This window comes from Dioscorea cayenensis, chromosome 5 (assembly GCF_009730915.1).
Source record: "Dioscorea cayenensis subsp. rotundata cultivar TDr96_F1 chromosome 5, TDr96_F1_v2_PseudoChromosome.rev07_lg8_w22 25.fasta, whole genome shotgun sequence".
NCBI lineage: Eukaryota > Viridiplantae > Streptophyta > Magnoliopsida > Dioscoreales > Dioscoreaceae > Dioscorea > Dioscorea cayenensis.
In genome coordinates this window covers 26,903,781-26,915,848 of record NC_052475.1, presented here as the reverse complement: position 1 = coordinate 26,915,848, position 12,068 = coordinate 26,903,781, and the positions used below count along the sequence as shown (strand labels likewise).

General features: G+C 34.7%; 2 protein-coding genes across 3 annotated transcripts; one reads left to right on the top strand and one right to left on the bottom strand.

The window, feature by feature from the left end:
- Positions 1 to 5,073: 5,073 nt before the first annotated feature.
- LOC120260921 (gamma carbonic anhydrase-like 2, mitochondrial) lies at positions 5,074 to 8,428 on the top strand. The gene is made up of 2 exons (XM_039268510.1): positions 5,074 to 5,500; positions 7,933 to 8,428. Exons 1-2 carry the CDS (start codon positions 5,155 to 5,157, stop codon positions 8,307 to 8,309), a joined length of 723 nt encoding a protein of 240 aa, XP_039124444.1. The 5' UTR covers positions 5,074 to 5,154; the 3' UTR covers positions 8,310 to 8,428.
- A 120-nt stretch (positions 8,429 to 8,548) lies between these two features.
- LOC120260920 (squamosa promoter-binding-like protein 16) lies at positions 8,549 to 11,781 on the bottom strand. Of its 2 annotated transcripts, none has more exons than XM_039268508.1 (3): positions 10,341 to 11,781; positions 9,380 to 9,510; positions 8,549 to 9,279 (listed from the first exon to the last, which is right to left on the bottom strand). In XM_039268508.1, the coding sequence occupies exons 1-3, from the start codon at positions 10,745 to 10,747 to the stop codon at positions 8,633 to 8,635; spliced, it is 1,185 nt and encodes a 394-aa protein (XP_039124442.1). In that variant the 5' UTR covers positions 10,748 to 11,781; the 3' UTR covers positions 8,549 to 8,632. The 2 variants fall into 2 exon arrangements, with proteins under 2 accessions (XP_039124442.1, XP_039124443.1); XM_039268509.1 differs by having other exon boundaries at positions 8,549 to 9,276.
- Between the last annotated feature and the right edge of the window lie 287 nt (positions 11,782 to 12,068).

Genomic DNA, 12,068 nt, shown 5'->3' with positions numbered 1-12,068 from the left:
GTTTTGATTTTTTTTTTTCGGCATACGATGATCTCATCTTATCGTATATTGACAATGCACTCAAACTAACCAAGTAATGCCTATGTAATACAACCTTTTTTTAATTCATTTACAGAAATAGAACTGCATAATTCTGTGCAAGTTCATATATCTAACTTCACTTACCCTCCCTCACAAAATCAAAGATGGTAAATACTAAGAAGAAAGTGGTCTTTTGTGGAAAACTCAGCTCAAAGTTTCAGCAGAGCAGTGTTAGGGTTTTGCATGCATGAAATCATATTTTATAAACCTTTATCTTTGATTGCTTATTTTTGGCAATAGAACTACTCATTGAATTTGATATCTTATTTCTCTCTAAAGGATGATTTACAGTTATGCACAGACAAGTGAAAGATGAAGTGGTGTTGCAGAACCTACAAAGCATGGAAAGAAGACTAATTACCATTTGTAGCAGTGAGCACCATCTCAAAAAGAGATTCCCAATTGCACCAAGCCAGCACCACAAAGTCAAAAGCAAATGAAAAGTTTGAGATTGTGGAACTCTAATTGAGTAAAAATATATATATATATATATATATATATACATATAAATGGAGTTTTCTAGGATTGATTTAAGTTTCTGATCAAACATGATATCATCATGCTATAACTCACTTTTGTACGTTGTAACTCACTTAAGCCATAAGTTACTTGCATTACCAAGTCAATTTATATAGTAATGCAAAAGTATTTCTTTCAAAACATTTTATATTGCATTATTTAATAAGTACGTTGCTTAATATATATACTTTCCAAATATAAATGATAAATAGTAATGTTCAGAGGATTTACAACACTAAACTATCCTCAAACCAACTCATTACACTGCCGTAATTACTCTCTGAATTGATTGAAATTTTCTTTTCTTTTTCTTGTTCAATTAATTTATCTTTTCTGCCGAGGTTGTATTAAATTAAATAACAAGAGATTTACATGTGTAGAAAATATAATTATATTGAAGAACTAAATTTAAAAAAAAAACTTCCACATTCCACTCCATAAATAACAAATTCGTATTGTCAACGAAAAAAATGAGTCTTCTAACTTGTTTTTCATGTTTTATTTAACTACCATCAAGTATTTATATGCATTTTTTTTTTGAATAAATATTTATATGCATATGTGTGCGTTTGCTTAAAATTAAATAAGTATCATTTAATATGTTTTCATCTATCAATAAGAATAGCGGAAGAGTACTTGACTCTAAACTAGGGAATATATATAAGTCCAAAAGGTATCAATCATATGTGTATAATTGAATGGCTGTATCACCATCTACATCATCTTTTTCTTGGAGCCTTTCATGAGAAATTTGGAATGTATAACATCGGCCATGCAAAGACATGTCGCAATTACAATTGTATATATATATATATATATATCAAACACGAGCATGTAAATGCCTTTGATATTATTCGTTTAATTATTTAACAACATGAAAAAAATTTAAATATTTATTGTAAAACTAAATTCCATTTTAGAATTTATATAATTTGTAATCAAATTTTAGATTTAGTTATTGATTTATGTTATAAAAAAAAATCAAAGACATTGATAATAGAGTTTGAAGTAAATAAATACCATGTAGACAATAAACATTATATATATATATAGGATAAACATCGACTATACATATTATTAGAGTTACTGTATCAAAATTCAAAGACTTGCTCATATGGGAAATTGTCTAGAATTACTGTTGTTTATGACGTCTAATTATTGTTCAGAACTGTTTAACACTGTTTGGATACTACATATGGAATGATGGTACCCGTTGGATGTAAATTCAAAGATAATGTGAGTGTGTCCCTAAAGTAAGTACTCTCCCACTTTTTTTATATATGACATCATGGAGCCGGAAAAAAAAATAAAACAAACATATATATATATATATATATATCTATATAATTCTCAAGGTATCACGTCAACATGAATAGACGCAGCAAAATCTTCCAGTTATAACTCATCATGGCATGAGTTATAATGACTAATGAATGGATTAAAATAACCAAAATCTTCCAGTTAAAAGTAAACTTCACTCTTAAAACTAGAAAACAAACAAACGCTCAAGAAACAACTAAATAAATTCGTTATGAAACTTGGTAGTCTTCTATATTCCCGCTGCATGTGATTTACCATACATACAAGACACCCCAACAGAAGAAAGTACAGAGTGTTTTTGGTTGTATTTACAACAATCTAGCACATGAAAGTCATGTCACAAGTCTACAAATCCATGCCACACGCATACACACAAGACAAAGATTAGTTTCCATGCTTGATATATATATATATATATATTGTGGTCTAATTTGAGAAGTATAATGTATGAGAAAAAGAGCTAGAGGTTACACAAGATCTAAGGTAACATATATGTTGTTAAGAGTTTAATTAATAAGAGACTAAAAGTTTGGTTTTCCCTTGATGAAGGATTAAGGTGTATGTATACACATGCACATGCATGCATGTATAAAAGAGAGGAAGGTGAATGGAGGTGTCAAGGTCTGAGGTGCTGAAAGGGAGCAGGCAAAGGAATTGGTGGTGAAATGGAGCCACATGGACCTATATTATTCTTTTTGGTACTTAGTCTTTAAGGATGTCACATCTCCTGCTTCTCCTTCTCCCACCATTATCAATGCCACCCCACCCTACATACCCTATTAATGCCAAGCTGTGCCACATTTCTTCCACTTCTTATTCTTTTAATATGTATCTATGTATCTTTAACATCTTCAACTCTATTAATCAAGCATTGATTCTTATTATTTTATAAATAAACTTTCATATAACTCAAGCTTGAACTAAAAAAAAGAAAAAAAGAGTAAAAGACATCAACAATTAACGTGGCACAAATAAGACCATAAAAGAATACTAGGGTGGTCCTTGAAAGTGAGGGTATAAAGCATATAAGAAGAACAAGAAAAACAAGATAAGAGGAAGAAAGAATACTTTGTTATGGTTTGCATATTATCTGCATTTTCTTTTTTCTTTGAATCTCTATATACATTAATCACACTTCATTTCATGGACAACGCTGTTGTACTTTTTGTCTGCAAACTTAAAGTGAAGCTTCAAATGGTCCATGAGAAACAAGAGTGCACTGTGAGATATTCATCGTTGATCCCTATGAAGTTTCATTTGCTTAAATGCTGTCAGGCCGGTCTTTGTGCAGTGATCTCAAAACCATTTCCGAGGTTTTAAGTTCTTTTTTCTGACATACAAGTAAAAACAGCAGAAAAGCTTTTTTTAAAATCTGACTGAATGAATGGAATGAAATGAAATGAAACTTTTGGATTGATCTCAATTCTGGTTTGGGATCGAATTAGATGATTAAAACAGTTAACAGAAACAATGAATCTTGATTGACCAAATGAAGTGTTTATTAATTTTGCAAAGGAAAACATGTTTCTTGGTGTTTAATTTAATTCAAATTAGGAAGATCCTTGCACGCAATCTCTCTCTTTTCTTTTTCAAATTTAATTGTTTTTGGTTGTATCTAATGGCGCGCAGCCAAACTTGAACTTGGAGTATGATTATATTAATAATCTTTTGGTTCTCTTAATTAGTTCTTCATATATAGCACAATGATTTATCAAATAATATTTCAAGCTTCTTCTCAAACAACTCTGAGTTGGTTTCGAATTTTCAAGCTTGTTTTGATGTGACTAATAAAAGGATAATGAAATAAAAAGCTCAATTACCAAATAATTCCAGCTGATTTGACTTTTTAAAAACAATTATTTAGATTGGTTGGTTGTGTTTTTTAATAAAAAATCAACCTTAAAGCTTAAAGCTTTAGATAGATAACTACTAGTTAACCCAATGGTAGTACAGCCGGTGGAAAAAGGTGTAGAATCGAAACCCTTTGCCAGAATACTGTGTATTTATTGTTCATAGTACTATAGTAGTATTATATATGTAATATTCGGTTAATGTACTATTTAGGATATTATTTTAAACAAATTTTGGTGAGTTCCTTTGCAGGAGATATTCAGGGGCGGCTCAAGAGTAAAGCCAATCAAGCAACCGCTTTAGTCCCCCGAAAATTAGGGGCCTCATCTAAGTTTAAATCAATATAGTTTTTAAAATCTTATTTATAATAATAAATATGTACTAGGTAAATAATAACTTCAAAATTTAATTTGTGTCCTCATTATTAATTTTAAATTTTTAAAATTTTTAAAATCTTATTCTTGAAATCATAATAATTATTTGTTGTATAATTAATTAATATTTAAACCTTTTTATTTAATATTGCACCAATTTCAAATCTTCCATCAATTAGCTTTTTAAAATAAAAACTAATAAATTAAGTTCTTAATTTTTTTACTTTAATGTACAATTAATTATGTTTTTCTCCCAAGACAAATCTATTTCCAAAAAAATGTAGCTTCTATACATAATTAATTCTCTTCTTCTCCCAACAAACAAATCTATTTCAAAAAAATGTAGCATCAATATTTTTTTCTTAATGATTTTTTTATTAACTAATTAGGGTCAGTTTTATGCTTGGGCTTTAGGTCTTTATAAGCTTTGAGCCACCCCTGGAGATATTGTATCTTTTTCTTCCAGGATTACATGATATGAAAAATTTATTAGCTCAATTTGATTTTTGAAACTCTTCTAAACATGAAAAGACTTTCATCGCTCTACATCTGTTTGTGTTAATAAATTCTCAGGTAATTTATAAGTTAATGTAACCAGTGCATTATCATGCTTATTTGTCTCTTGACAACTTTTTAAATTAATGGATGGCTCATACGCATTGTGTTTGTAAATTAAAAAAAAAATGTTAAGCGTGAGATCCAAATGGTTAAATATGTTAGCTTTCACCTCTTACATATTATCACTCTAATAAATTTAAATTATTCAAATAAAACATTTATGAAAAGCTATCATCTTAAAAATGGGTCTAAATTTTATTTCCCTTATTTAAAAAATAACAAAGGAAAAAGAGATGTGTGCACTATCGGATCTATTCATATCGGACCTGGAGTTTATGTGTTATTTGATCCACTAACTAAGATCCGACCCGGATCCAATACGCTTCGATCCCCTTCCTTTCGATTTCCTCGATCCGCTCTGTCTCGTCTCTCACTCCTTCGAAGCTCGGCAATGGCGGCGGCTGCTCTTGCTCGGCTCTGCCGCAAGACCGTAGGCTCCTCCACCGCGTCCCGCCTCCTATCGACCTCCGCTTCGCCTGCGGCGGCGATGGATCGGGTGAGATGGGACTACCGGGGTCAGCGGCGGGTGATTCCCTTAGGTCAGTGGGTTCCCAAGATCGCCGTCGACGCTTACGTCGCCCCGAACGTTGTGCTCGCTGGGCAAGTCACTGTCTGCGATGGGGCTTCGGTCTGGAATGGATCCGTCCTCCGTGGCGACCTCAACAAGATCACCGTCGGGTTCTCGTCCAACGTGCAGGAGAGATGCGTTCTCCACGCCGCTTGGAACTCACCTACAGGTCCCTGATCTTCTCCGTTTCTTTGGTTTTGTTTGCTTTTTTAATTGATTTGAAAACTGAAAACTTTGAGCTCGAATTGTTTGATTTGATTTGAGGATTGAATTTGGTTAATTATAATTATACTGGACGTAGTGTGTATGGTTGTTGACGTTGAGTTACATAGCTGAAAATTGGCGTTTTTAGAGCTTCATAGTTAAGGAACAATGGAGGTCTATAGAGGCCATTATTGATACTGGGGATACAAATAAGAATGGTACTTGAGGTTGATCTCTAAACTATTATATAAATGTTATTCCAGTCCATGGCATTTGATAAAATTAGGTGAATTTTTTGCTTGATCTGTACAGAAGTTTGTGATCCCTTCCATTTTTCTCATACAAGAATAGCATTTCTAGAATCTGCTTCAAATGATGAATGGAGGCAAATGGTGGATCATAGGACAAGCCTTTAACTTTTTTAAGCTGGAATAATTATCTTGAAATCTAGAATAACCGAGAGATATTTTGAATTCCCTTTATGTACTAAACAATATGTTCAAGGATGACTAGATGATGTCGTGTTGATGTGATATGTGTTGCTTTTGTCATCTTTAATCAAGATAAATCTGAACCAATCGGAAAGGATTGGATTCTTAATTCTGCTGCTAGAGAAACCATAAGCTAAAGTGCATCATTAACCTAGTGGTTAAGCTTGTTATAATACCCAGTTCACTGCAGGCCTTTCTTTTGTCACTGGGATTGATTTAGGATTACATTTCTGAATGTTTGATGAGCATTGTATTAATCACACATTCACACTGTCTTGGAACCTGAAATGCTGTCTTATAGTCAAACTCTATCAATTATCGATGATGCTTAGATTTTCAATGAATGCCAGTATAAAGGCATGATCCTATACAATTGATTTTCTAGATAATTGGGCTTGTGTTTTGTAGCATCGGGACATAACAAACATAGTGGAGATTGCCTGTTCAAATCAGTGGATGTTTTTGAGTCCATTACATGGAGTGTGAATAATCTTTGGCAGTTGTTGAGGTTAGCAGACTAGATTTATCTCCTAGGCCTTATCATGTAGCCTTGTTCTCCAAATTTCCTTTGAATCCTTCAATTCACAACCACTGTGAAGGTTTTTTGTTTCTGCACAAATGATCTCCAAAGGAATGCGCATTAAGCATGTCTTCTTCTTAATCTATCATACTGTTGGTGAATAATCATGAAAATGTGGGTGCTAAATTTTCATTATCTAAAAACCTTGCAATTCTTGTAGTTTTGTCTTTGAAATGACAAAGTCGTCACTGAAGGAGGATAGATTGTTGTTTGTTGTAGAACAGGAAATCTAAATGCTCGAGTCAATAAATATGGCATAAATCTTCTCTAAACTATTTCTATCAGCAGTACAAGTTCCTTAAAGCCATTGTCAATTAGGAAGTTATTAGGCTTATCTCCAACTAATGCAACTGCTATGAAGGCCCTTTTTGTTAAGTCCTTCCGGGTTTTGTTTCCTTGACTATCATCCAAGTGTTAAAGAGGTTGTTTCCTCCATTCAATATAAATAATTAAGGCTAACTTTGGCTAGTCAATCTGATCAGTTTCATCAGCAGTGAGCAAGCATTTTGAAAGTATATTTAAAGAACTCTCCTGTGAATTGACCTGAGTTGCAAGCTTGGTGTTTGCTGTACTAAATGATCTTTTGGTATGATTAGTTATTCCTCACCTCAGGGCCATTGTGCTGAAAAAATTGTGATCTATTTATCTGAAATTCTTCTTGTACTAGGAAGTGCCTGTTGGGCTCACTTCGTTGCATTTTTATAGTTTACACACCTTTGTGATGCCTCTTCTTGCTCTTGTATGTATGTTTGATACACTGGTGCAATTCCCAGTGATGGAGTAATCATTATTCTTCAGGTCCATTATATGGAAGATGAGTCATAGTTTGTTATTTTGATGATTTCTCATTTTGAAGAGGAAAAGAGTACGTCTTTGCTGCAATTATGAATTATCAAAAAAAAAAAAAAAGAGAGACAGATTAGATCTCTTCATAGCAGTATTTGCTTTTCAGCAAGAGTAAGTATTTAACTTAGAATGCCTTTTATGTAATTGTGATAATCAGTTGTTTGATTCTTCATCTTCAAAACTATACCTGATTGATTAAAACCTCTTGGATACAATACCTAGATTGCTTAAGTGGCAAACAAGATTTGCTTATAGATGGTGAAGAATTGTACTTTTGACCGATATATCTGAAGAATTCAACTCATATAATGCACTCAAACACGTGAATATGTTATAGTCAGCTGATTGGTAATCTGGACTTATGCCTCTTAGATAAAGACCTCAAATACAGATATCTAGTTGCTTAACTTTGAAACAGGATTCATAGACAACTATTGGCAAGTTCCAGCCTTGAACTCAATTCAAACATGTTTTATTCAGGACTTCCTGCGGAGACTTATATTGAGCGCTATGTGACTATTGGTGCAAACAGTCTTCTACGCTCCTGCACCATTGAGCCTGAATGCATCATTGGGCAACACTCCATCCTCCTGGAAGGATCTCTAGTTGAGACAAACTCAATCCTTGAAGCAGGCTCTGTGCTACCTCCAGGTCGTCGGATTCCAACAGGTGAACTATGGGCTGGCAATCCAGCAAGGTTTGTGCGAAAGCTTACTCACGAGGAGATCTTGGAGATCCCAAAACTCGCCATGGCAGTCAATGATCTGATGCAAAGCCACTTCTTTGAGTTCCTCCCATATTCCACGGCCTATTTGGAGGTGGAGAAAATGAAGAAGGCCCTATCTATTTCTCTTTAGAAAACATATTAATTTCTGGATCATTGCCCCTTGGAAATAAGATTGAAACTTGATGTTTTGCTTGGATTGTATTTTGTGCATGCTCAGAGTATTTATGTTCACAGAGAAATGGTTTCAAATCCTGTTGTCGTTGATGGTTTACCTAAAACTGCAGTGTTGAACATGTTTATTGTCAATTGTAAAACACCATTCTCTGGAAAATTCCACAAGTTATAGGAGAAAAATAAATCTTGATGCAGTTTAGAACTAAGAGGTTTGATTCTTGAACAAACAAGGGCATGAACAAAGTTATCCAAGATGCAGGTACATTACAAAAGAATCTTCTAAAGCCAAAAGGGAAGAGCTTGGGATGCTCCATCAGAGGACCCTTCACCTCCAACAGGAAAGATACCATGGCAGGGAAGATCAGCATCACTGGCATCAGAAACCAAAATATTTCCTTCATGATCATCATCGATGCCCGAACATGAAAAGCCGGTGGGTGAAACACTGCTTGAAGCTTGTGAGCCAGAGTAGTGACCAAGACCACTGTATGAAAGACTAGAAACAAGCGGTTGTCCGACAGGAATGCGATCCGAAGGGACCATTTGGCTTAGATTGATTGCTGCAGTCTGAACCGGGGATGACAGAAGAGAGAGAGCACCTTCAGAATCAAGAATGTGATTTATTCCGTCGGGCAACATCTTCATGCTGCTACTTTGAGAAGAAGGGATGATCTTCCCAGAGGCCTCAAGTGAAATCCTGTGGCCGAGAGCAATCTCACTGTCCTGCAAGAAGGGGAATTTCTTCCCTTCTTTGAAATTGATGTAGAAGGAGCTCGGAAGATTCTGTTGCCTGCTGATGAAACTCGATGATTGCTGGTCAATAAACATTGTATCTTGTTCAGTTTTGATGATTCCCGGCCATGCCAGACCTCCCGGTGTAGTAGCAGATGGAAACAACGGAGGATATGATGTGAATCGGATGCCTGCTGTATGTAATACCAAACATTCTAAGACATATAATCGACTCGTTCATCAAATAATGTTGTGTATATAACAGCTGAAGGTTTAAATGGGCATGAGACAAACCTTGGTGATTTGTGAACAAGTTTGCGGCACTGAGGGGATCCGGCTGAGGCTTCCTCCGACGCCTGTTATGTCCGTCAAGACGTTTTCTGCAGCTTCGTTTAACTTCATCAAACTCCACCAGAAGATGAAACCTATCCAAGCAAAATCCCAGACATTCAGCAGCATTCAGGAAAACAAAAACCCAGAAAAATCAGAAGAAAAGATGTAATTTATATGTTCCGATTGATGATTGACAATTTGCCATGAATTGAAGAATATATGAACAGGTTTGATTTAGCTGAGAAAAGCAGAATATCAGATTGAATAGGACAAGAAGAAGCAGACAGAGATGGGCATGGATGATAAGCACAAATAATTGTGGAATTGGAGACACTAGAATTAGGCAAACATGAGCACTTGAAGGAAAAAAGATAAGAAAAGTTAAATGCTTTGAATGTAACATACGAGAGCAAAAGCTGGAAAACCGAAAGTGATGATGAAATTCATTCACAGGAAAAAAGTAAACCAGACATCCTACAGAAAAAATGCTGGTTCTCAAGAGAACAAAAAAGTACCAAGAAACAAAGGTAAAGTTAATGAATTGACTAAAATTGGAGACCAATTAGAAATTCTAAAACAATGTTTTTGTCCTCAAATCATGGTAATTTGCAAGAAGAACAATTTGATAGATAGTAGCAGAAACACTGTTTCCCTCTTCTAATTCATTTCCTATCTGTTCATTGATGATTTAGTCCTAAACATGAACATTTTTTTTTTTTTTTTGGCAATTAAATTAAAGCAAGACAAGTTACCAATCATGAACAATTGTTAAAAGATCAATATGATTCTCAGAGAGAAGAGATGAAGAACAAAAACATTTTGATCAGAAACACTGCCTCCAACTTGCAATTCATATAAAACTCTATAATCAAAGCCATCATATGAATGAATAATCAAATAAATGCATAGAAAAACATGATACCTGCTACATTGCTGGCAAAATCTCTGTTCTTGGCCACCAACCATAACAATCTGAGTTTTGGAATGAACTTCACAGACCTTATGCCTTCTGTGATAATCTCTACACTTACTAAGATCAGACTTACAACCATCAACCAAGCAACAAGCAATCTGGCCGGCATTATTAGGTGTTCGAGAACGCTTTGAAGAGGAGGAGGTGGTGGCACTGGGAACAGCAGGCACTCTAGGCTGAACTTTCCATCTATCAGCCTGTCCAAAGTCCCCTAAACCTCCAAGTTTCAAATCAACTGAGCAATCCTGGTTGCTTGGCCAGCTACTTGGCCCTGCAACCACAGGAACAATTCCCTGCTCAGCATTTTGTTCCATGTCTGCCAAGTCCCAAGAAGGCATTTTTAAATCCCACTCCATGAAATCAACCCTCAAAATCCTTAATGTTCACAACCAATCTGATGCCTTCTCCTGCAACACCCACTACTCCAACACTCTCCTTTCAACCAAAATCCTATTATCTAGTTTGCTTCTTGTTTTACCATGCCATCAGCACAACATCAACTAACACTATGCTTCCTTTTTTTTTTATATATTTCTTCTCAAAAAAATTCCCACAAGAACTCAACCAAAGCATAGAATTGAACAAGAGCATGACATAAAGACATTGACAAGCAGCCAAATCTAAAAATAAAAATATAACCTTTTTCAGAATAACAGCATACGTGTAGATCACCAAACAGAGCAAAAGAATAAAAAAGCAGACAGGATATGTTAAAAAGATCTAATCTTTGCACAGAGTCAAGCAATCAAAACTGCAAGGAAACCTTGGGAGAAGTAAAAGGGAAACAGAGAAGAAAAGGGGGTCTTTTACTACAACCATTTAAGGTCTTGCATTAACTCTTCCCAAAACAACAAGAAACAGTGAAGTGGAGAAACACAACTCACAAGTGAAGAAGAAAAAGGAAAGAGTTTTGGTGTGGAGTTCCAGGAACCAATCACACATCTCCTGTTAATCATACATTTGGAGACATAGACATGGACATGGAAGCACCTTTCAAACTTCACACACACACACACACACAAACTCTCAATTATTGGAGGAACTAGCAACTGTCAAGCTGTCAATGCATTAAAAGTCATCAAAGATAGCCACAAAGAAAGAAAGAAGACAGACTGAAAGTGCTAAGAAAATGCACTTGTAGTCATTCTAGTTTGATTAGTTTGCTGTTCTCTAATCCTTTGGTAAGAAGATATAAGACTAAAATAAGAAGAAGCTCAAGAAGAAGAAGAAGAAGTTCAAGAAGAAGAAGAATGAGTGGCAAAGAAAGGGACAGAGTAGGAGTTGCTTTTCAACTTTGCAATGGGAAGGAAAAGTACTACAGAGAGTGGGAGGCAGGAGAGGGAGCAAAGGGATAATAGTAACTAGTCTTGAGACACTGTTGCACTCCTACACGGCTACACATCACCACTTCACCACTTTCTATCAACATTATATATTATCAGCGTCAAATCATCATCATATTCTAATCCTACATTTCTTTCAAAATTCATCATCTATAAGTTTTTGAGTGTTTATCTTCTTCTAAAATACAAATGACTTTCTAATGGTAAATATTGTGCTTAGTTTATTTATTTTATTTAGATTATTTGTAAAAATTATGGATAAACCATGAGTAAGATTCAAACACTTAAATTTAAATAAAAATTTTTAAAAAATAATTTTTTATTATAGAGGTTA

Bases quoted from the DNA above. Each gene is read 5' to 3' on its own strand.
- LOC120260921 (XM_039268510.1), top strand. From the start codon at position 5,155: ATGGCGGCGGCTGCTCTTGCTCGGCTCTGCCGCAAGACCGTAGGCTCC. The intron at 5,501-7,932 runs GTCCCTGATCTT...TGTTTTATTCAG, and splicing joins CGCTTGGAACTCACCTACAG to GACTTCCTGCGGAGACTTAT.
- LOC120260920 (XM_039268508.1), bottom strand. From the start codon at position 10,747: ATGGAGTGGGATTTAAAAATGCCTTCTTGGGACTTGGCAGACATGGAA. The intron at 9,511-10,340 runs GTATCATGTTTT...TTGCTTGGATAG, and splicing joins TTTTGCCAGCAATGTAGCAG to GTTTCATCTTCTGGTGGAGT. The intron at 9,280-9,379 runs GTTTGTCTCATG...TATTACATACAG, and splicing joins CTTGTTCACAAATCACCAAG to CAGGCATCCGATTCACATCA.